This window comes from Brachionichthys hirsutus, chromosome 11 (genome assembly GCF_040956055.1).
Source record: "Brachionichthys hirsutus isolate HB-005 chromosome 11, CSIRO-AGI_Bhir_v1, whole genome shotgun sequence".
In the NCBI taxonomy this organism is placed as follows: domain Eukaryota; kingdom Metazoa; phylum Chordata; class Actinopteri; order Lophiiformes; family Brachionichthyidae; genus Brachionichthys; species Brachionichthys hirsutus.
The window spans coordinates 12,806,809-12,831,885 of record NC_090907.1 but is presented as its reverse complement, the minus strand read 5'-3'; the positions used below and the strand labels follow the sequence as shown (position 1 = coordinate 12,831,885).

Genomic DNA, 25,077 nt, shown 5'->3' with positions numbered 1-25,077 from the left:
TTTTTAATCATTTTAATTTAACATTAATTTATTTTTTAATTTAGAGCAAAAATTCTTGGCTTTCCTGTGAAGTGTAATTGTTGCACCGTTCACTTCATAAGGTCACAGCACCTCTTCCAACCATTCCAACCACTGTGGAAGAAACAAACAACAACATAAAACATAAACAACTGTCTTAGTTCTGATAAACATGGCAGTGAATACAACCGATAGACTTTTGTCAGGGGAACTAACCTTTCAAATTCTGGATACTTGGCAATAATACAAAATAACTAAAAAAAAGAAAAAGACGAAATAAATTAAAGAGAATTTTGACATAGTTGACAGTAACAAAAGACGCCCAAATCTCTGGTGTGAATATGAACTGCTGAGTGTTTCATCCATCTATCCATCTTCAACCGCTGATCCAGGGTCGGGTCGCGGGGGCAGCAGCCAAAGCAGGGAAGCCCAGACTTCCCTCTCCCCGTCCGCTTCTTCCAGCTCTTCCGCTGTTTGTATGAAATTAATCTCTGATTGGAACAGATTCCAAAGTCTATATGAAACAAACAAACAAACATTAGAACAATAGTAATCTTGTGTCATTATACAGTAGAGCGGTGTGTCATTTAAAGACACCACAGGTCCAAGCAGTAAAGCACATTATGTCACATCACTAAACTTAAATATGTGTTTTGTATTCTAGAAAAACGCTTGTGGTATATTTTTATGGCCATTTCTGCCTTACGTTGCTTTAAAACAGGGAACATAATACAGAAAGAGGGGGGGAAATACATCAGGGATTACAAGATATAAGATTCAATTTAAGCTTTTTGATTGGAAATAAATATTTCTGAGAATGTCAAAATCTCAGTTTTCTAATGTTTTTAAAACATCAGAGGAACCTGGTCAGCATCGTGACGAAAACAGCTCAAAACAAATGTTAACATTTAAGAATATTTATTTTGAGTAGAAGTAAATCACACGCATTCCATATAACTAGCGTCATTAAATAAAGTTAATTTAAGCCAATATATTACATCACTACATTCAATTCAATTCAATTCAATTTTATAAGGCACTTTACAGGATTAGCAGGAAAAGACCTGCAGGGAAAACGGAGGCAAGGAAATGCCTTCCTTTAACAGGCAGAAACCTTGGATAGAACCTAAGGCTCATAGTGGACAGCCGTCTGTCTGGACCGGCTGGGTTGAGAAGGCGAGAGCGAGAGAGAGAGAGAGAGAGAGAGGTAGGAGGAGAGTCAAGCATTGTGATTGATAGAAGTTGTACTAGCTCGTCATCTTTTACAGCCTCAATCGAGAAAAGTACATTTTCTGGATTCCACTTACTTAAAACGAGAATTCTTATTGTGCGGTACTTTTAGTGAAACAAAGGACGGGAGTTCTTCCACCACTGCTTCTCCAGCTTTTCAAGGACTTTCAACGGAAACAAGACCGCAAGGGCTTTTTTGAAATGCTCCTCTTAGACAGGATGTTTGAATTTATTTGTACTGTAATACATGCTACTGTTTGACTGTACTTGTACTCTAACATTCTATCTAATAAATATATTCATCATCATCATCAGCTGTTCTTCCTTTTACACGCCGACTTGTGAACAGAAACCTGACACCTTTTGTGCCACATGAAAACACTCCTCTCACGTGGACTCGTGCTCTTACACCGTTTTGCCGTTGGTGGAGTTTTGAACCTCTGAGTAAAAATGTAGCAATTTGTTTTTGTTAGATTCTACAAAGAGGCCAAACTGGTTCAACTTGACTGGAAATACTTACAAAATTATTCTGGGACTTGTTTGAAAAGGTAAAAAAACAGCCAGTTTTCACTTCTCCAAAACTTTTTAGATAGCAAGTGGCCAAATGAAGCTTGCATAATTTTGAATTGGAATAAACCCATAGCAATGAGAATGCCAGGGGAATAGGGATGAGATAAGGAGGGTGAGGTTTATTTAATCAGCCTTGAATTTTCCCATTACACCACTGACATTTACTTTACACATTACCCAGTCGGTGTAAGTTTCACACTGTGTGATGTTGCAGCTGTGTGTGTGCGCGGGCTAATTATTTTAATGATGAAATGAAATAATCAACACACGGCCTCAACAATCCATTCTAGATTATTATTCTGTCAAATGTATCATTTAAATTGAAACATCCTGCAAGGGAATAAAACGCACCCAAATTACAACTAAGATAATTGTTATTTTTTTTAAATCAAGGTACAGAACCCAAAATGTATGGTTTCAAAAAACGTTTTCGGCAGTATTTTAAATGCTAAATCATTGGACATAAAACATCTAAAACACACACGAATCCCAACGAACAAATTAGCATTGCATTTTAAATTTTTGATCCACATCTAAACCATCCTCTTGCATTTTTATTGACTTTGTACTCGCTTGTTGATCCAAATTAGGGAATTGCTCCTGCTCTCGATGATTAGAGTGACGCTTCTCAGGGACAGCAGGTCAAAGGTTATTGAAATGTCAATGAAAACTTAGGAAGAATGTGGATGTGGATGCTGTTGCTTTTGTCTGCCTCTAGGCTGCACTGTTGAATTATCATTTTAAGAGCACCTTTTACTGTAAGTGTATTTCTTTTTTCTTTTTAAACAATTGGAGTGCAGATAATTTGGGTGTTCAAATTCAGTTTGCAAATTGATGATCCGATCATTGATATGCTGCGTTATAGCACGTAAATGTGAACCTTTTCTATAGACACCTTCAAAGTGAGGATGGTTGCTGATATTCATTAAAGGTGACACCGAATGACAGGGAAAGCCGTTTGGTGGATTTTTATAGGCTGTTATGGTTTTGATTTGCACTAATTTGAGTGGACCGCATCTCTAATGAACTTGAAATGCACTTTGTCGCTTAAAAAGATCACAGAGCGTTGGGCTCCCCAGACACAGATTTAGCCTAAGCCTTGACCCGGAGGCATCCCAGGCTGCGCCTGTCAATGAGAGGAAAACCAGACAACGCAAAGCAAATATTACAGTTTAAATCCTCTCAAATGAAATAATTATATAAGAGAATGAGTGCTTTAATTGATCTCGATGCCAGTCATTGGCTTGATTTCCTGGCTAGACCTAATGGATGTTTGCGACTGGATGATCATTTTAGGAAGTCAGATTTGAGTTTGTTGTTGCATGTGTAACTATTAACGCTGAAGTTCTGTTTGGAACCCAACGGTCATCGAACAGCCTCTTTTTGTGCATCCGTTATGCGCCGAGTCGATTTGTTGCGTTTTATTTCCGTGAGGTTTTTAGATGTCTTTACACGTGACACAGAAATTCACAGTCCGCTTTCGGATTTATAATCTCACCAATTTCCATTTGTTTGTTTTATTAGCAGGTTTCCATAAAAACTATTGAACGACTGGAATTATTGAACAAGATAACACATTTGACTGGAGTCGATCTAGATGCTTTCATTTATTTATTTTTTACTTTCTTTTACATTCCATAAAGTAGGGGGCGTTTTCCAGTGAGATTAAATTATGAGGCGACTCAATATGAGTTTGATTCTTAATCCGTCTGTCTTGAACTAAAAGGAACTGTTGGGCCTTGGTGAGAGATGAGCGAGACTATTTTTATTTAACTGTTAAAATCTAAATCTAACATTTTGGTGTATTGTGTTGCTGTTTTTGCCATCATCATATTTTGATATTTGCAATAAAAAAGCAAATGCCAATGTAAAGGAAATACAGTAGGGTTAATAGTCAATTGTATCCGTTCTTTTTTACTTACATTCAATTCAATTCCATTCAATCTTATTTCTCCAGCGCCAGATCATAACAGAAAGTTATCTCAAGGCACTTCACAGGTGGAGCAGGTGTGCACATTTGATTTTGAATGGCAGAAAATGGGTATGGTAGCAAAGTGCACGACAAACATGCCGTTTAAAGGTTCCGCGGGACTCACTAAGTTGCAGTGGCGGGCGGTCAGGGCATGCAAGGCCTTCTCTGCTTGCCTAACATAACCAGAAATCAAGAATACATGATCATATTTATGATAAAATCAATTTAATTTTATGTATATATATATATATATATATTCTTCACATTCATGTTATATTATATTACAGTGATGTATTTTTAGGTGAGAGTTTTTATCCAATCAGAATTCAGCTAGCTTGTGTTGCCAGGCGGATTTCATAGTACCAGTGGCAAGTACTATCCGTCCGAGACCTTCAGAATCAGCGCTGCTTGCCGTCTGTGTTGTGTGACTGAACGGGCTCGTAGAGTTGAGTTGATAGACAGTTGCGATAGCCAATCAGATCACGAGTTGGTGAAACAAGTCCTTCCTGCTTGTCTCACGTCACAACTCAATAACGCGTCCTGTGATTGGCTCTTAGAGTTGATAGACAGTTGCGATAGCCAATCAGATCACGAGTTGGTGAAAGTAAGGCCTTCCTGCCTGTGATTGGATACTCCGTGTGAGAGGGCAGCGCTAGGCATATTGCGTCATCGGCTAATCAGCTGGCACCGGTGCGGCGCGACCCACCGAAGATAAAACTACAATTATTCCTGCGCTTTTAACCCACAATGGCCGAAGGAGGGGAAAGTGTGTATTTGGTTGTGGATATTCTTGAAAGGCCATTTTCAAGACGGACCTTTACAGAGAAGCTACTAGCTTCGGCTCACGAGAGCTAGCTTCAAGCTAGCTCCGGAGCTAGCTAACCTGTCCCGGGTGGGGAAAGGATTGGTACGCCGCTTCCAGGCTTCAAACTTTTGGCTTACGGCTTCCGAGAGTCGCTGCAAATTGTTCTGCTGGGAATGCCTTTTGTTTGCAAGGGATCGATTTAATGTTTGGAGCAACACTGGATTTAGGAACTTTAAGAAAGGGGAATGGATTTTGTTTTCAAACGGGACAGCCGTTTTGGTGAGTACCAACATTTTATTTATTTAACATGATAACGAAATAAAATCACAGATATACTGTAAATGCAATGTGTGTAAATAATGTGGTGCGCCGGTGCAGCTGTGTGATTGTAGTGGAAGTACAACACGTTGTATTGCAGTCTTTCTTATATTAAACTGCAAGTTCGCAATTTAAAGCTTCATGGTGGACTTTAAAACGCTTTGGAAAAATTCCCTTTTATTTATAACTTTGATAGTACCACGTATAGTGGTAAGTTTTAATTGCTGATGCAGTTTATTGATTTTTAAATGCTCCGGAAAAAATATCCTGTGTTGTACACGATTGAGGTGATGCAGCACCCACTAGTGCGTAAGTGTGTGTTTGTACATTATTTCTAAAGCAGTGGTGTCATAAATGATGGTATTATTAGGGGTATTTATTCAAGTCGGACTAAGTAGGACTTCACTGAAGGCCTAGGTGTAAAATGCACCGCCCGCCACTGCTAAGTTGTAATATCTTGGCCATCGTGTGGCGTTTCAGATTAGATGGAGCCCTGAGGAGACTCTTCAGCAAGCTGAAGCTGAAGAGGCAGAACGATGAGGCTGCATCTTTCCACACTTACCTCTCGTCTGCTCCAAGGACGGATGGCCAGACACATCTCAGCCCAGACAGAAGCAGCAAAGAGAGGAATTCAATCACAGCCCCCCCCCCCCCCCATCCCCAATATGTCCTCACCCTGTACTCCTCCCCCACTCTCCCTTTATCATTTTCCTCATTCCTTTTTCATCTGTTTAAGTCACTTCATTCCAGATGCATTCATACATTTCCAATATCTTTATGTATGAGTCTGTCTCCCCCCCTGCGCCCCCCCCTCCTTGCCTCCCTGTGTCCATCTTCCTATTTTCTCTCCCCCCCCCCCCCCCCACACCTCATCCTACACCACCTTCCTTCTTTCTTCCTTATTCCTTTCCTATATTCCTCCCTTCTTTCTCCCTCCATCCCATTACTGTAATCCATCACGCTTCCATCAGCCACCATGCAAACAGTCCTCCTGGTTACCGTAGCAACCACCTCCGGCCCGGCAGTGCGCAGCCCCCGTCTGATTGGCTGGCAGGGCCTAGGCAGTCTCAGTCTGTCTGGGAGATGTGGTAATTGGCTGGGAAGTCACATACACGCACGCACACACGTGCACCATTACACACATACACACACACACACACACACAACATTAAGATAATACGGTATCCCAACATTCACAAACAATATAGTATACTACATATCCTTGCATACACACACATGAACACACTGATATTTACTCTGGGTGTAAACAAATATACATGCACATATTTGATTGGGTATTGGATAGAAAGCCTGCATGCGCTCACGTGCACACACACACACACACATTGCATTAACATCCTCAGAGATATGGAAGGAAGACCGGGGTCAGAGAAATGAAGCTCATAAGAAGATGGGGCTCCAGGCTGTGTGTACATGTGAATGCAATATTGAGTGAAAGTGCATGTTTGTGTGCATCGATGTCCTAGTGTGTGTGACACACAACAGCATTTGTGTGTAGGTTTATGTATGCGCTGGTTGGCAGGGTTTGGGGGTGGTGTGCAGGATTTTGGATAAGTTTGGAGCACCGCCAAAGATGGATGGAGGAGTTTTTCAGAGCACATTGTTAAAAATACCTATCTTCCCCCAGGGAAACGGGCGTGCACCGGTTTTCTGTTTTCTTACTTCTGCAAGGAAGCAGGTAAAAGGAAAAACTGGAATTGTTGATCAGCTCGACTTCACCCTGCTGCTGCTGCTCAGCCGGGTCTGGTCGACACAGCAGCTATGATGAATGTCTCATCTCCAGAAATACATCACAAATAGCAAAACTGTACCTGCCCTGAATTGCAAAGTATATTCTCTCCTGCAGTGTTGTTTGAAAACACTTCCAGACAACGGGGCTCTATCGTCACCCATATCCTGATCGTCAGGCCAGTTCAGCAAGATAATGCTTTGTCGATCCATAGGCAAATCCCCCCCCCCCCTCCTTTTTTTAAACACATGGAAAGTGTCTTTTTGAGAGCTCTAGTAGTGAATGTATTTTACACACAAAGTGTATTCAAATTGGAAATGAAAATGAGTTATTCAGGTTTTTACATTTGATATTGAACAAACTACTTTGAGATTGTTATCTGCAATGAAAAGCAGGAACAAATGGTTGGTGGGGCTCCCAGATTCCAGCTAGCAAGTATAATTGCATGTGAGGACTGTGGACTACAAAGTCAACCTAGCTTGAAGAATTAAAAAAATATTTTTTACTAGCAAGCTGTCTTAGATGGCAACAATGCAAACAACCAGACAAAGTGGCTGACTGCTATTCAGTGATTTCGCTGTCGGGGTTAGACGCAAATAAATACACATTTGCAATGTCAGCAAAGATAGAAGCAAATTTTAAATCTCATCTTTTTAATGGAAAAAAAAATGAGTCGAGGAAGAGAGAAAAAAAACTGAAGAAATTGTTAAAGTGGGATGAATTCATAAAGAATGAGTAACAGCGTCGATGACAGCGATGCAGTCACACGGCACATTTTAAAGCATTCCAAGGTAGCAGATAGAGAAATTGTGTGTGTGTGTGTGTGGGGGGGGGGGGGGGGGGGGGGGTTAAAAATGTCCAAGAAGATTTCATCTTCCTCTCAATGTAAAAAATACTGATTTAAAAACTCATCTTTCTTCCAGTGTTTACAGCAGACAATCACATAAAAAAAATATGCCAGGATCGAAAATAAAAGTCTGCTCGCACTCACACACATCCACACTCACAATTAGATTCTTATTTTCAGGAAATCAAAAAGAAAAGTGCAAGCAAAATCACAGAATGACAATTTACAAGAGAGGCCTTGAGTGGCCCAAAGTCTCTGACTGAGCTGCCCCAACAGCCCATAATGGAGAGAGGGGGCAATGGCACCAACTTCTTTAAAGCCCATCTCCACCATCGCCATTGCCTTTCATACAAAGACAAGGCTCAAGTATAATCAAGTAATCACACTGATAGCCTGCCAGACCCCCCAGCATGGCTCTCCACCATGCTCCTCCTAAGAAGGCTCGCAACCTAAAGGCTCTTCAGTCGCCATCGACATCATCATCATCGCTCATCCCACTCAGTCGTCAGGCTGATGAGCATCATCTGTTTCCTTTCAAATACAGTTCAAATCCAGATGTTGATTTTCATTGGTGGATGAACATAAAACATTTGATTGGATGCTGCTGCTGTTGGAAAACTGCATTCATCCTTATCCGAGAGTGAAATATGAACCCTCCAGTGCCCTGTTTGCGTCCTGCTGCACTGTTTACTGGCCCAACTGTGGTTGAGTTCGCTTTTTCAGAACTTTGGGTTTTTTGCGGCCAAACTGTGCAAAATGAGGAAGGAGAAATTACAAAACCCAAACGAGCAAACCAACAGGGAATGAACAGAACCTAAGGGTTTCTTGTCAATATGTAAAAAGAAACAAACATATTGACGTTGTACAAAAAAACCGAGATCATTCATGCATAAGTGGAGTTACATGAATGAGGGTAGTGCAGTGGCAGCGCATAACAATTACAGTTCTGGTACATTCTCACACAAACGTCTGATCCATCAAAAAGGAGATCACCATTCAAGCCAAAGTCATACTTGATGTGTACACAAGCATGTGAAATACTATATGAAATATGCATCTGTTCCCCTTAATTCATTAAATCCGATATTTACAGCTATTGTCTCCAGGCTTAAAGCTCACAGATCAATCAATGCATGGGCTCTCTTTACCAACAGATGACTCATAAATGGAAAAAACGGGCCCCTGCATTAGCACTTTTGCTAAATCTTAATGCGTCTATTAAAGTTGCCTTGAGGTTGCCTTGAGATAAGGAATAACATAATGGGCATAAAAAATACAGTGCAAGCCGTGCCACAAAAAAATGCACGCTGGCTGGTTTGATTAATCCCATCATAACAAATTCATTCTCAGCGTTTCTGCTCGGTCTTGAAGCGCTGATTTATTATACTGTCTTGAAATGTGCTGAGCAAACTAACAGATAGCACAACATCTTCTTTCTCCAGTGATTCCCCCCCCCCCCCCCAGAAGATAAAAATAAAAAAACCGTTGCCCTGGTGTTTTGCAAGACACAAAGGTGATAAAAACAACTTGATACATTTTTATGAGAAACAGCTTGACTTTGACTTTAGCATCGACGACCCGTGACGTTAGTTGGGATTCAGCCTTTTGCTGCCCTCACCAGAGCACACGAGTGCCAGTTCCTGGTGTGAGGAAGAAGCAGTTACCTTCGTCATCCTTTGGTTATCAGAAGCAGAAATATCTGAAGCCAAGAAAGAATCAAAGAAAGAATTTTGGTGTTACAACAACTGTTTAGATCGCAATCAAACGTGGAGACGGGATTAAGTTAAAGGTGCGACACCGGTCAGGCTGAATTGTGTTGATCCTAATCTGGGATTCGGCCTTGCTTTAAGATAATCACAAAGACTTTAGCATCTGTGCAAATTTAAAATCAATTGGCTTGTTGTGGTGACATTTATCTTAACTGTTCTTCTACTTGTGCCATGAAAGCCAAATTGTAAGAGAGGATTCATGTTAAGATATAACTGTGACTCATTATGCTTTAAATCATATTCGTTTTGATTCGATTTTAAGGTGCCTAAATCTGGCTCAAAGTAATTCATAATCTGCTGTTTTACCAAAACATGTGTGAGGACAGAGGACAGATAAATAAACCGAGGTTATCAACAATCCAGGGAGCTTCGCTGTAGCAAATCCCCATTTAAAGTATCTCTAAAGTTGAACACTGGCTGCGTTTACATGGACAAAATATCATTAATCCCATCAGAGTTCGGAGTAAAATTATGATCGGATGCACTGTGTTCACGGACCCTAAAAATATTGATCCGATTAGGATTTGCGTGTTCATGCGTCACACTTTCAATCGTAATAAATTACTTTGACATGCGCAATTCATACCAATAATACCGGAAATAGTAGAAGAAGAAGAAGCCGTTGCGAAGAAGCCGTAGCTCCGCCCTTTTCTGCCTGAAAACTCAGCATTATTTCCCGCGTTTTCCCCGTTTGCTCTGTTAGTTTCCTCCTTTAATATCTCCGGCATCATGTTTGTCTCAGATATTGACCAGTTCTGTCTTTCGCTCGCTCTGCTTCAACTAGCTTCCGGGAATAGCAGAAGCGCGTGTAGCTGACGTCACAGACATGCGCAGCAAAGACGGCTTGTACCGAAACATCGGAATAAGAGTTTTCATGCGCCCTGATCGGATCATCAAACGATCAGGGAATAAAATCTTGATCGGAATAAGCTTGATCGGGACTAATCCGATTTGGGTGTGTACATGAAGCATTTTTATTCCGATCAGGCTTTTAATCCGATTAAATGTGTCCATGTAAACACAGCTTTCTATTTGTTTGGTCTGCACACAAGAATATCTCTTGGTAAACCGGTGATTCCGGCAGACAATCCCCACAGAATCGAGATTTCTTCCTTTGTTTCTGAGAATGTTGTAGTTTCAATGCGTGATGGCCTTCCCTTCAGATTCCCGTGTCCTTGACTCAGGACAGTACTTCCAGGATTATGACTTGCAAAATAGTGTCTTTGTCTCACCGCTGTGACTGATGAGGAAAATGCACACTCCTACATTCAAATGACTTCCCTGCCACCCAGACCCACTCACAGACCACCCCGAGCTGTCTACAGTTCCTGTAGTGCTCACACTGGCTCACACAAACAGATACATAGTCACACACAGAGTTTAAACACACCCATTTTGGCCAAAATAGGTCATATCACAAACTTGTTATTGCGAATTAAGTGTGCTTTCATTTTTTTTTTTTTTTAAGTAAAACCACAAAAATAAAAAAAGGAATCATAAAAAAGATGCTTTTAGGCCTCTGCACAGGCCGGAAAAAAAAAATCCTACATTCTTATCACACAGATAATGCACACCGAGCACCAGGAGCGTTTCAGTCTTGCGCTGGCTTCACAGTTATTGTTTCAACGAAGGGAAGGGCAGGTAACGGTCACAGAAAGGATTTGTGAGAGATGCTAAGCCTAAATTGTCATTTTTAAATACATTGTTTGACTGGAAACAGCTGATTAAAGAAACATCCATCCCTTTCTCTCTCATATGAGGATCACATACAAAAAAAACAACAAAAAAAACCTCAGTGTCAATCCCAAAATGCATCGCTAATTTGTGGAAAGCACATGCAAGGAGAGCGGACACGATGAGGTCAAGGATGGTCTCGGTTCCTGACAAGTCGCTCGCTGCTTCCCAGTGAGGGGAGTTTCCAGCAGTGTGAAGACAGGGAATAAGTCTGATATCTGTACAATTCATTTCCCTTTGAAAATGTACAGGGAAGCAAGCCCTGCAGACAAAAAAGATTAAAATAAACTGAGCAGAGTTCGACGTCACGGCTTGGATTTAAAGGACAGAGGGAACAAAGCAAATTTTGGTTAGGTGTGTATTTCACAGTTGGCTCACACTGAAACATACCGCTCCAGGGTTATGCAGGGTGTTTCATGCCCTGTCCTCATCCTGACGCCTATCCATCGTATTAACTCACTACTTGACTGAGTTGCAGCTGAAGATCATTAGGGCTCTTCTGAGGGCCCTTAAGAGGCTTCCTGTGGCGCAGTTTGCCTCTGAAGTGCCCTTGGCAGACTGGAGTGGGAGTCTGCTAGCAAACTTATTGCCAGCTGATGAATTCCTCTGTTGAGACGGAGCAGGAATGGACCGGGGACCGAGGGGGGGGTCAGGTTGAACACGACGGGACATGTGGGCGATCCAAGAAGAGGGAGCTGAGTGCGCTGCTGGGCTGATGTTCATGAATGGGTGCAGCGCTGTGTGTGTTCTGTGCCCAGTTGTGTCAAACGTCACAAGGACAGATTGTAGAGTAGGCGGGGGCAAGTAAATCATCAGAGGAGGGGCGAGGCGGGGGGGTCAGCTGAGGCACAGAAAGGGGTGAGATAGTGGTGGGATGGAGGACGGAGGAGATGAGGTCCAGCTCGGCAGATTAAGTAAGGGTGATGTAGGCCGAGGCCTTCTCCTTCAGTTGTCTCAGACACAGATGACAGCTCCAACTCCCTGTAGAGCACACACACACACACACACACACACACACACACACATCACAGATCAAAAGTTCAGTCACTGCTTTTGTAAACCCCTGGGGATTAATCCTTCATTTTCAGCAGAGCGTTTAGTCGTACTGTAAATTGAAGCCCCATGTTAAAACGCCACATGCCGTGCCTGCGGTTTGCACATGCTGGGGATTTGACAACGAGTTTGGATTTGAGCATGGGATTTGTGACATTAATTAAACATCAACTTGAGACGGATGCTAAAAGGCAACTCTTAACCTTTACGCTTCAAAGCGTAAGTAGACCCTGCCTGAAAGTGGTCTGTGCTGAACCATGTCAGAGCTCAATCAGATCTCATTGTGTGAAAAGATAGAAAATAACTTCTGATTTAAAAAAATAAATCTCTCCTGCAAATATAAGTGTGTGGGCAGAGCACGCGCCGTTAGCGGCGCCGCTACTGTATGATCAGACGAGTGGCACGTTCGCCATGGAAACAGATTATCTCCTCTACTACTCATTTCCATGAAAACACCATCAAACTTCCTCAGGCAGCCATCTTTTGTGCAGGAGGCAGATGACAGTTTTATTTGAATAGCGGCACCTGCTTCATTTCTCATTTCATTGCCTCGGGTATTTAGATTAAAGATGTTCGTTCTCACAGAAGAAATACAGATTCAGTTGCTCCTGAGCCCCCCCCCCCCCCCCCCTATCCGATGACTACCAAAACGCCAGAGCTGGGAGGGTCTGACGGTTTCAACGCGACCGCCTCCCCACCGACGCTGCAGCCGGGTGTGAACGCAGAGCTTGGGCAGTATCTGCTCCTATGATGAATGCATTCCTCTGACTGCTGTTTGACGTACCCTCTGGTGGTTCAGACATGGGGGGGCTCAAGCAGTACATGTGGTAGCCTCTGTCGCAATCGTCGCAGAACAGCAGCTGGTCCTGGAACACAGGAGGACATTCACATGAACAGATGTTACTTATTCCTAATCCGGTGATAAAAGAACATGAATAGAATGTGTAGAGGGCTTGAATCTGTGAGCATGTAGAAATACAAATGAATTCATGTAAGAATTAAATCTAGTGGCTTTAAAACATTTTTATTATAATAATAATAATATGTAAATAATACTTTTATTTTGGTGGGTACTGGGTAGTCAACATCTTCCCATCATGTTAATATTTCTCGTCTCTTAAACCAGCAGTCTATAACCTTCAGTGTGACTATATGATCTTCTCTACAGTAGAACGCACATGCCTGCATACTCTTTAGGAATTCAACAGCAGCATTTATTCCAGGTTGGCGTCTATGAATCTGCTTCTTTCTTTCTTTCTAATCCCAGTGGGACACACTGGCCGCCAGTATGGCCCAGTGGTTAGAAATCATCCTTCAGCCGGAGGGAGCTAACCTTCATGCGCCTTCAGATCTGGACGTGAGCCAGTGAATCTAAAGCAGCTCCTGGATCACAGCTCAAACAGCAGATTCCATCGCCGGTAAATACACGGCTCTAACTGTAAAATAGTGTTTAACCTAAATTTATATCAAACAATATCTGTGTGTGTGTGTGTGTGTGTGTGTGTGTGGGTGCGTGTGCGTGCGGCCACGTGTTCAACATGGTGTATTGAGTAAGATCATACGTCATTCTCCGAGGTGCCACATAGACTGCATGACTTGCACTCGATGCACTGCCAGCGATAAGTCCTCACCGCCGCCGTCATGTTCACTGTGAACTGCAGGCACGATGGGTGGCCTGGGTGCGCGCACACACACACACACAGAAATAAGCACACCCACAGGCACGCAGCTACACATTTCTCACCATTGCTTCCTGTATTTTCAGTACAGCCATCTATCATTTGCTTTTCTCTCTATCCATTAGTCTGTTTGTTTCATAAAGGGATTTATTCAGATTTGAATTTGGGGTTAGCAGCAGATGTGAGCAGAATATAGTAAAATGACATTGTATTTGTCAGATTATGAATATTAAGTAAAAGTAAAATAACATATATTTACATTCCAGTCTTAATAAACCATGTTTAGCTTAATATCGCTTTGCTTTTTAAAATATACAATCAATAAAACTACCATTGCTTTCCAAAACAACAGCCTCATATCTGCAATTGGAAAATACGTTTTTCCACTGAAATCTACACATGAAATAGATTTTTCCCAAAGAAACCTCTTCTGGTACTATAAATATATTTGTTTATCCCAGTACTTCTTGTTAAGTCAGACACATTCATCATCTCTGTTTCCTCAACTTTATTTGAATTGTTTATAGGTGGCTATAAAGAAGAGGACCGTGCCAATATTTCTCCTGCTGCAACCCATTCACTACAAATCACATAAATATGATCAGTCTCAACTTCCTATATATATATATATATTTTTTTAAATATATGCACAGTACATGCAATCAAGTTCTCTGTTCCATAACACCGTAACTCTGCATGCACAGATAACAAAAGTATAGCAAAACAAAATTACTAATAATCAGACAACCACACATACTCGAACCCTTCTTCAAGAAACTGTACTGTTACTGAGGAAGACAATTATCTCCCTAAACTCCTTGAAACAAATGAGACAATAGAGCAAACAGAAAACGGCTCAGAGTAGGTCATCAAGCAGCACACAGGATCCTAAATAATTAGTTGTTGTTGTTTTTACCGGTTTCTTTAATGCGATGAAGGATGAAGATCACATTAAAAGAAACTAAGTACCGGATGACTGTAAAGGTTCATTCCTGATTTTAGAGCCAGCAGCTACACCAGACATGCCATGATTGTCTTTTGAATTGGAGTGTGTATCATCCTTTTCCAAAACTCAAGAAAATCCCAAAATCCTGTTCACACCTGCGCTTGAAGTGTCATCGTTCACTTTTCCACACAGAATGGCTTTTTCCTAAGGGTGCTGATGCTTCCACAGCAAGCTTTCAAAGGGAATTTAAATTGCACCTCTCAAGCAAAAAGTGTTTGAGAGAAACATTCATTTTGCACAAAATATTTTAGCATATTGACATCATATCCTGTCACATCCTGTTGATCTCTCTATCCAGCTATGTTCCATGCATGTGGGGATTCTATTGCTGCTAACAGCTGTGCTGGGGCTCGTTTTTAGATTAGAAGACATTGGGTAAAATAAAAAACCTACGGTATTTATGAGCTAGCCAATCCACTATCCAGGAGAAAGCTGACATCTAGCTGTTGCTATTCCAGTACAGAGCACATTTGGGGTGAGGGGGGGTTGTTGCTTTAGCTAAGGCACTGGTGATGGAATCCAATCTGCAGATACTACAGGACGTGTTGAGTGCCGTAGAACGAGTCCAACAAAAGCAATCCTGTTGTGAAAATTGGTGCTGTTGGTGGGACAAATTGGGTTGGAATAAATATATGGCATGTAGCTGTGTGGAAAGCTTGTACCTCCACTCCAAGAACTGTGGCTACAACATATGCCACACTTTTTCAAAGCATGTCATAATGTTTAGGAACATTTTGTACTTTACCAACTTTCAGGCAGCCAAAGTTTTCTACATCATCAACTCCATACAAAAAGGCACCATCTTGCACAGAATAATTAAACAAAAGACAAAACATCATAAATAAGTTATTACACGCTTTTATTTTAGTTATGCTACTACTGAATGCAATGTTCACATTTATTACAGAAGCATAACTAAATAAAAAGCCGTGGAGAATCGAATTTTTAAGTATGGTGGCCTTTAAGGACAGTAAATAGCAGATGTCAGCAGTATTAATAAGAAGTAACTACGTCTGATTTTCTATGTTTTTGGGATTTGTATTTATAGAGAACCTGCAATCACATTTATGATTTCCACTCTATGTGTCCTTCAGGGCCACCATAGATTGTGTGGGAGCTTCAAGAATCATTAAAGTATTTTTCAAAATATATGCACCAATAGCTGCCTGGAAGGTGAATAGTACAGCAAATGCTTTGACATCAACTAAAACAATGCAGCCTCATGGGTAGCGCAGTTAGCAGGAGCTAGTGAAGCATTGCCAGTTTCGCTCCTTGTGCCCGTCCTTATTCCGGATAAATGCAGAGAGTTGCTTCAGGAATGGTGTCCGGCGTAAAAATTGCCCAAACTAAACATCATCAACATAAATAAGAAAGTCACACCGGACCGAGGCCCGGGTTAACAACGACCGCCAGCAGCGTTGTTAACCCACGGGACGCTGCTGGAAATTGGATTGCTGTGGGTTGAAGACGAAGATGAAGAAGAGAAAGAAAACCGGTGCATCAGCAGCAAGAGAAGAGGGAATGGAAGAGTTTAGGATTAAGAATAGGGACTTTGAATGTTGGGACGATGACGAGGAAAGCGAGAGAGCTGGTGGACATGATGAGGAGGAGGAAGGCTGATGTGTTGTGTGTCCAGGAGACCAGGAGGAAAGGAAGCAAGGCTAGAAGCTGAGGAGCAGGATTCAAGTTGTTCTTACGCTCCACAGGTAGGAGGTGAGTAAGAGGAGAAGGAGAAGTTCTAACGCTCCACAGGTAGGAGGTGAGTTAGAGGAGAAGGAGAAGTTCTTACGCTCCACAGGTAGGAGGTGAGTTAGAGGAGGAGGAGAAGTTCTTACGCTCCACAGGTAGGAGGTGAGTAAGAGGAGAAGGAGAAGTTCTAACGCTCCACAGGTAGGAGGTGAGTTAGAGGAGAAGGAGAAGTTCTTACGCTCCACAGGTAGGAGGTGAGTTAGAGGAGAAGGAGAAGTTCTTACGCTCCACAGGTAGGAGGTGAGTTAGAGGAGAAGGAGAAGTTCTTACGCTCCACAGGTAGGAGGTGAGTTAGAGGAGAAGGAGAAGTTCTTACGCTCCACAGGTAGGAGGTGAGTTAGAGGAGGAGGAGAAGTTCTTACGCTCCACAGGTAGGAGGTGAGTTAGAGGAGGAGGAGAAGTTCTTACGCTCCACAGGTAGGAGGTGAGTTAGAGGAGGAGGAGAAGTTCTTACGCTCCACAGGTAGGAGGTGAGTTAGAGGAGGAGGAGAAGTTCTTACGCTCCACAGGTAGGAGGTGAGTTAGAGGAGAAGGAGAAGTTCTTACGCTCCACAGGTAGGAGGTGAGTTAGAGAAGGAGAAGTTCTTACGCTCCACAGGTAGGAGGTGAGTTAGAGGAGAAGGAGAAGTTCTTACGCTCCACAGGTAGGAGGTGAGTTAGAGGAGGAGGAGAAGTTCTTACGCTCCACAGGTAGGAGGTGAGTTAGAGGAGGAGGAGAAGTTCTTACGCTCCACAGGTAGGAGGTGAGTTAGAGGAGGAGGAGAAGTTCTTACGCTCCACAGGTAGGAGGTGAGTTAGAGGAGAAGGAGAAGTTCTTACGCTCCACAGGTAGGAGGTGAGTTAGAGGAGGAGGAAAAGTTCTTACGCTCCACAGGTAGGAGGTGAGTTAGAGAAGGAGAAGGAGTGGCTGGTGTTGGGGGGGGGGCGATGCAAAGGACAGGGTGAAGTGGAGAACGTTGATTTGCTGTGGCGACCCCTGACGGGACAAGCCAAAGTTTGTCGACTAAAACAATGAATAAAAATGGAGGGTACTTTCATTTTGAGAGCAACGGCCACTGAAACTTTTTACTGTTGTAAATATCAAATGTGTAAATTCCAAACGAAGCATAGCAACATTTTGCCTCAACAAAGGACCGCCTTCCTCCTGCCAATCACCCCCTTCAGTGGAGCCCTACCTGAGCGACCACAGTCCGCGCAGGAGATAAGATCTTCAGGGCAGCCGGTCTTCTTTGAGCCTCCGAGGCAGAAGTCGCAGTAGCCGTTGGCGATCACTGAGCCATCTGGAGCTTTCTTGGCTGGAAATAGACACAGAAAAGAGATACAAGTAAGTAAGGATGGGATTATGTTTGCTCCTGTCTTGGCTCTTGGAGAAGAAGGATGAAGAGCGGCGTGTAAACTCATAAGTCAGTGTTATGAAATGTTGCCCTGGAGTAAAAGAGCTGTATCAGTCTCCAGACAGCGGGGAGGGAAACACCGTTAGACTCAGATCAACAGAGCAGCCATCACCAGTGTTTGCTTTACTCTGTAAATTCAGGGTATTGTAATGATGGAGAGTGAATAGAGGCTAAATGTTAGGACGTAAAACAAAGAAGAAGGAAGATCTGTAAGGATGTCCCTGTTGCCAGACGGCACAGCCTCCCAGGCGGGTACAAAGCTGCATGTCTCTCTCATGTCGGTTTGCTTTGGTGAAGTCGAAGTACTGGTTCAGGCCTGCGCTGCAGCCCGAGACTCACCATAAGCAGCCTCACCCAGGAAGTGTGGGCAGGGAGAAGGGGAGACACGGAGAGGGGCGTCCGTTGGGAGCCCCTGGGCTGGTAAATATTGGAGGCAGTGGAAGGAGAGAAGGAGGAAAAATGAGCGACTATGTGTGAGGTTGCTGGGATAGACCTCCATGTAAAGCCATTTCATGATGATGAAAGGGGAGAAATTCCTCCCGCCTGCAGCATGTATACTGTGTGTGTGTGTGTGTGTGTGTGCATTCATGCACAGCTACACAAGACTCATCTGCTTGATGCTGGCCTGCCTCCTGCCTGACTTAAAGTTGTTGATTGTATAATGATTTGGAGGCAATCACATTATCACTGCTGACTATTTATACGTCTACTTTCTTGTCTGACATGGCAGGACAGAGTGAATACACTAGAAAGGATTCCACAGGTAAATACACACGTAGAAAAGCACAGAGCTTGTGTCGTTCTGTCTTTCTACACCCCCATTGTTCAATGCTGTAGGTTAGAGAGAAAGGGGGGGGGGGGGGTGTCATTAATCCATCCATCTCAGAGTGCAGTTTGATTCAACTGAAGAAAAAAGGTAGGGGGTTGATGAGTAGAGGGCGAATTTGATGTAAAACAGGGTGAGAAGGGAAGGAGGAGTGAGAGGGACTGGGTTTCTACTCCACCGGGTCTGGCTTTATTCCTGAGAGAAATAATATAATAATAATAATAAAAATTAAAAAAAGCTTTCGGATCAGGATGAGAGATATACAGACAGTGAATGGTTTGGAGTGGGGGTTTAAAATCTGTACCTGCTACTGCAGAATTCAACAGGACTACAATGAGAAAAAAACTCACCTAAGAATTAAACATGTTTGGGGCAATGAGGGATAACAAGATGGAGATGCTACTGTATCAACCCGCTTTGATAGAAATAAAGATGCACATGGTATAAATGTATTGCCAGGATACTCAGTGCAACTTATTTCTTAATATTTAAAAACACAGATGGCTACTTCTTATAATTATCAGTAAGCTTGGACAGTAAAAAACATCATGAGATCTTGCTAGTGTCAGCTTTTTCAAATGATAAGAGTTTCATTATAGGAAGAAAAATCACCTGCACATCATCTCAACTACAGCGTGTGCTGGCAAGGGATTTTCCCCTTATTAAAAATCATTATTAAGTCAGAGTGGTCTCTCGTATCGTATGGTTCAAATTACATCCTGATAATGAATACTCTCGGAGCGCATGAGAGGAGGGTGGAGAGTGCAATTATTAAAATTGGCAGTCCTTGTAAGTATGCAGGCTGTAAGTGTAAATTGGTTAAATAAACAGAATGCATCATTATTACAAAATATCTCATATCTTTATGTAATGCGGCAGACTCATTACAACTAAGATCTCTTTTTCATGAGACACCTGAGAACAAGAAATGTTTGTAGTAAAAAGAAGCAACAATACTACATGGAGCTAATAAAAACAACAAAAAATTTGATAGAAGAGCTTTAAAATCTCCAAGGGGAATATTAGCGTCTAGATGGAGGCTAGTTTGTAGCTCATTCATGTAAAAAGGTGCATAATGCCTGAACCCGGTACTGCTAGTGTTATTGCATACATAAGAAATATCTAAGGTAAAGAAATGACTTGATCAAGTACTGTAGTTTCTCATTTTAACTGGGAGACGTAATTGGATGGAAAGAGTATAAGCTTCAAAAGTACAATTTTTTATTTAAAAATAAAAACATAGAAGAAGAACTCTAAGAAGAAATACATCTATACAAAACATATAGTTTGATTTATATAAACAGGAAAGGACTAAGGATAGAGCCCTGCGGAATCCCATTACATTACTGCCAGTGCTTTCAGCAAAGAGGTTTATCAGTTTATATGTATGCCATTAAAATGTCACATAACTGAAAATGATTAAACACATTTTCATTATATAATAAGACATTAATTCAGTTCAAGTCATATTTTCTCTGGACCTTAAGCAGCTCTTTTTGCTACACCAGAATTTGGATTCTCAACCTGACAAATCCTGCTTTAACTCCTGTTTATGACTTTGTTCAAAGTTGTTATTATACCTGACAATAGTCTATTCACCATTCTATTTAGAAAACGGACAAATTCCAACGTCTGAGCTAACGGCAGCAGATTGGATTCAAGTCAGAAAGTTAATGGATGACCAAAGCTTTTAGAATCCTTCCTGAAGCAGATATCGACATCAGACAGTCAACTAACTTCGATGGAGGAAAAGTTTAGTCTTCTGTTGGGAATCATGTTGAAACATTACTGATAATGCCTCTACTAGCTATAGAGAGTTGTCAGTCTGGACTGGGAGCAGTGGACCAACTGCAGCCATCCCTCTACTCCAGGGGTGGGTAAACCTGTTTTACTTGCGGCCCACAATGGGTTCTAAAATTATAAAATTATAAATGACATGTAAAAGCCATTACATGAAAGGATTTGGCTTTTTACAGGCAGCATTACAGGGAAAAGGTCAAATGAATGAGGTTTAATTATAATAACTTTTTATTTAATGATATAATTTGGATAAATTCAGTGGGGCCGGATTATAAAGCCCAACGAGCCGTATATGGCCCGCGGGCCGTAGTTTGCCCATGGCTGCTCTAGCCACACAGCTAAAGATGTGTTTTGTGTAAACTATGTGAATAGCGGATGAGCATAAATTATATAAGTGTATTGACTTTATTTACTGAGTCTGACCGAAGGACAGCGCTGTGGAGACATACGGTATGTGGCTGAGAGCCAATGCAAACACATTTTTGTTTTCGTGTTCTGATTAAATATATTGCTTTTATCTTTTTTCCTTTCATTTGGGCTCACTGCTGCTGATTTGCCCTCATAATCCCTGTTGGGATAAACTAGACAGGCACATATGTGGATAGCTGCACACGTATTAAGGCTACATTTCATCCGTGTCTGTGTGCTGTTGTAATGTGTGTGTGTGTGTGTGTCACCGTTTGCCTTTGTATTTGTGCTTGTGTGCCCCTGTGTGCATTCTTAGAGGCCCCAGAGAGTGAATCAGCAGGTCCTAACACATGTGAGTGAGTCGGGGCTGCCCGCCGGCCTGCCTGCACGCAGGAAGAACCTCCATCAATGAGTAAACGCCTGCGGCCGTGTTTCAGAAGCTGCCTGTAACCACAGACATGCAATCACTGGCAAAGGGAGGGGTGGGCGGGGGGCGGGATGAGGATAGTGATAGGGAGAAGAAAGAGGCGTGCGCTAATGAGCAAAAAAGTAAAGCATACGCTAAGTTGAATAAAAAACGAGTGACTGGAAAGAACGATGGTAAATTCAGGCGGTTCTTTTTTCTTCCTCTTCCTCTTAAGTGCCTCATTACGTCTACCTCTCCTCCCATCCCTCCTTTTCCTCCCCATACCCAAACCTCCCCATACTTAAGCCACCACCGTCCTCCTCTTTTCTTACCAGCTTATCTCCCTCCGTTACCTGACCCTCCTCTCCTCCCTCTCCCTCCCTCTTCTCCTCTTCCAATTACCAGGAAGAGTATGAGCAGAACCGCACACTTCACAGCTTTCAAGTGTTGGAGAGAAATCCTCCTGGGAATTATCCAGCAAGAGATGAATCCTCAAATGCCCCCCCCCCCCCAACCCCCCACCAAACAACTACCCTTCCCCAGCCTTCCTCCCTCTCTGCTTATCATTTCTCTCTCTCCCTGCCTCATTTTCTCTCTCCTTTCCTCCACTATTCTGCTCTTTCGTTACATTGTTCTGCTTTTTCGCGCTCTGAAGCGCCTCATGCTGTTTTTGCTTTTTGAAGTCTTCAGGTGTCTTCTCGCTTTTATCAAAATAAATGTATATATTTTTTTCCATTTCCATTATTTATGGGTTGAGACATTTTATAAGACGGTTAAAACATGACTGCAATGCAAAGTAGCTGTTTGCAAAAAATGATGCTGAATAGATGCAATTGATCTATCTATCTTTCTATCAGCATATTTTGCCAGATGCAATAGATGCTGATAGAAACAATCACACAGACACAAATCTTCAGCCTTGAATGTTTATGTTGTCGTGTTTATTGTTTTTCTGCAGGTAACTGCTTCAAATTGTCTTGTCCTCATTACAGATTAATGAAGTAATGAACATAAATCTTTCCATCTTTGCACGATTTAAAATTCTTTGTCATGATTCCAAATACATTTGATGGTGGATTTGTCACTGTGAAAACAAAATAAAATTTGCAGGAGCTGAGACAACTCTCTTTTCATCTTTCTAGCGCTAAAATATTTTCAGACAACTCAAAGAGTTTAAAATCTAACTCTGATAAGCACAAGACTGTTCATAAATGAACACTTTATTCTTTGGTTTAATCTGAAATCATCAGAAGCGTGGTTTTCGCAGGACAGCGAGGAATCTGTTTAAATTAAACGTTGCACAATATTTGCAAAGTTGCAATGTCGTTTATTAAAGATTAGAAAATTGTGCATTGGAAATAATTATTATCTCAAATCTTTGACAGCATCATTTGATTGTGAGGTTTATTTGAAGCTTATTTGAATAATATGATGAGAAATGCTGCAAATAAAAACATTCAACAGAGTGTGCAAATTCTGAAAAGACAAAAAGGAACAAAAAAACCCAACATCCTATCATTACTTCATATCCTCATCCTGACACTGCCCTTCATTTTCTTGGCAGCCTGTCTACCTCTTCCTCCTCTTCCTCGCTCCTCTGTCTGCCTGCCAGTCTCTGGCCTGGAATCAATACCACAGTACGACCCTGGTTGGTCGATAGTCTCATCCTCAGGCTGGCTGGACTGCTTCCATCTGAAAGGAAGTTTGTCTGCCTCCACACACACACACACACACACACACACACACACACACACACACACAGCCCAACCTGTTGACTTTTCTCACATTCTTTTCCACCAGACTTTTTAAAATGCACTCTTTTCGCTCCGACTATTTTTCATCATATTTAACAATGAGCTGCCACGAGTCTCTTTGGAATTAAGGCTGAAGACCGCTCAGTTCACCACCGTCTCCTGTTTAACCAATGAAATACTCCGCTCTTGCTCTGCACTATAACTTTCACTCTTCAATTTCTTCTCCTATTCCATCCATCCATCCATTTTCTTGAGACCTCAATCGTCTCACCTACTGCCGCTTTATCCGCCTTGTGGCTCACGGGTGTTGCTACCGCAGCCCGCAATTGGGCGAGAGGCGGCGTACACCCCGGATGCGTCGCCAGCTCATTGTAGGCCCACACATTGACAGACAACCACACACATGCACACACGTACGGAGCATTTGGAGTCATTAATTCACCTAAATGTCATGTTTTTGGAGCTGGGAGGGAACCAACGCAGACATGGGGAGAAACTACAAACCCCTCACAGAAAGGAATCAAACCCAGAACCACAAAGCCCAGCCCGACAAGGCCCCACATGCTGCGCCAAGGCCAAAAAAATGTGTGAATCCACCCATAACCTGTTTATGTAGTTCCCCATTTCCCAGACTGGGTGACTGTCCCAACACCGTTGATCAGTGATCACCCAGGTGATATATACAAATGTATGTGGCGCATTAAAATTTGGGGCAGGTGGGGCGAAGGAGGGCAACGGCGCACTCCTGCCCCGCGCCCTATCCCTTATCTCCCCGCCTAGCACCCACACAACCCCATGTGGTGCATGATCGTGAGAGGAGTAAAGGAAGGAAATAATCAGGAAGAGGGAGGGAAGGATTTACAAGGATGTAGGAGGCAAAAGAGGAAAGAGAAAGAGGGAAAAGTGGATGCAGGAGGAGGAGGAGGAGGAGGAGAAAGATGAGGAAGCTCCGTTGTATCGGAGCAGCGGTGTGTGAAAACACACACTCTGCACTCCGGTCGCCTCGCTGCTTAATGAGGAGAGCCTCTCTGGAGGAAGCACGCACACACACACACACACACACAGAAAACACCCAAAACCACACACATACAGTTGACCGCAGACATACGCTCACAAAACCACAGGCACGGGCGTGCACGCACACACGCACGCACGCACACACACACACAGAAAACACCCAAAACCACACACATACAGTCGACTGCAGACATACGCTCACAAAACCACAGGCACGGGCGTGCACGCACACACGCACGCACGCACGCACGCACGCACGCACTCTCTCTCTCTCACACACACACAGAAAACACCCAAAACCACACACATACAGTCGACCGCAGACATACGCTCACAAAACCACAGGCACGGGCGTGCACGCACACGCACGCACACTCTCTCTCTCTCTCTCTCACACACACACACACACACACACAGAAAACACCCAAAACCACACACATACAGTCGACCGCAGACATATGCTCACAAAACCACAGGCACGGGTGGGCATGCACGCACACACAATGAGAGGACATGTACACAGAAAACACCCAAAACTACACGTACACTCACAAGGCCACATGCACACAGGCACGGGCGCGCACGCACACACACACACACACACACAATGAGAGGACACACACACACAGAAAACACCCAAGACCACACATACACTCACAAAACCACATGCACACAGGCACAGGCGTGCACGCACGCACGCACACAACTCAAAGATTTACAACCAACCCTTTGCATAATACCTTTTGCTGTCCAGTTTCAGTCCCATCCCCCAACTATTCTCTTTAATGTGATAAATGAGATCCCTGTGACCCTTGTCCAGCCACACACACACACACACACACACACACACACACACACACACACATTCACATGCATACAGTGATTACAGTGACAAAAATTCCCAAGGATGAATCAAATGCAGTCTAAAAAGCCCAAACGTGCATTCACACAGACACCATCCATTGATTGTGT

At 42.7% G+C, this 25,077-nt stretch overlaps 1 protein-coding gene across 1 annotated transcript in view; it reads right to left on the bottom strand.

Annotated features, from left to right (window-relative positions):
- Positions 1-11,923: 11,923 nt before the first annotated feature.
- dpf1 (double PHD fingers 1) overlaps positions 11,924-25,077 on the bottom strand; it is a 41,076-nt gene continuing 27,922 nt past the window's right edge. Inside the window, 4 exon segments of the mRNA XM_068745881.1 lie at positions 11,924-11,994; positions 12,851-12,932; positions 13,629-13,741; positions 17,676-17,795. Of these exon segments, the coding sequence (XP_068601982.1) occupies positions 11,924-11,994; positions 12,851-12,932; positions 13,629-13,741; positions 17,676-17,795 (386 nt within the window).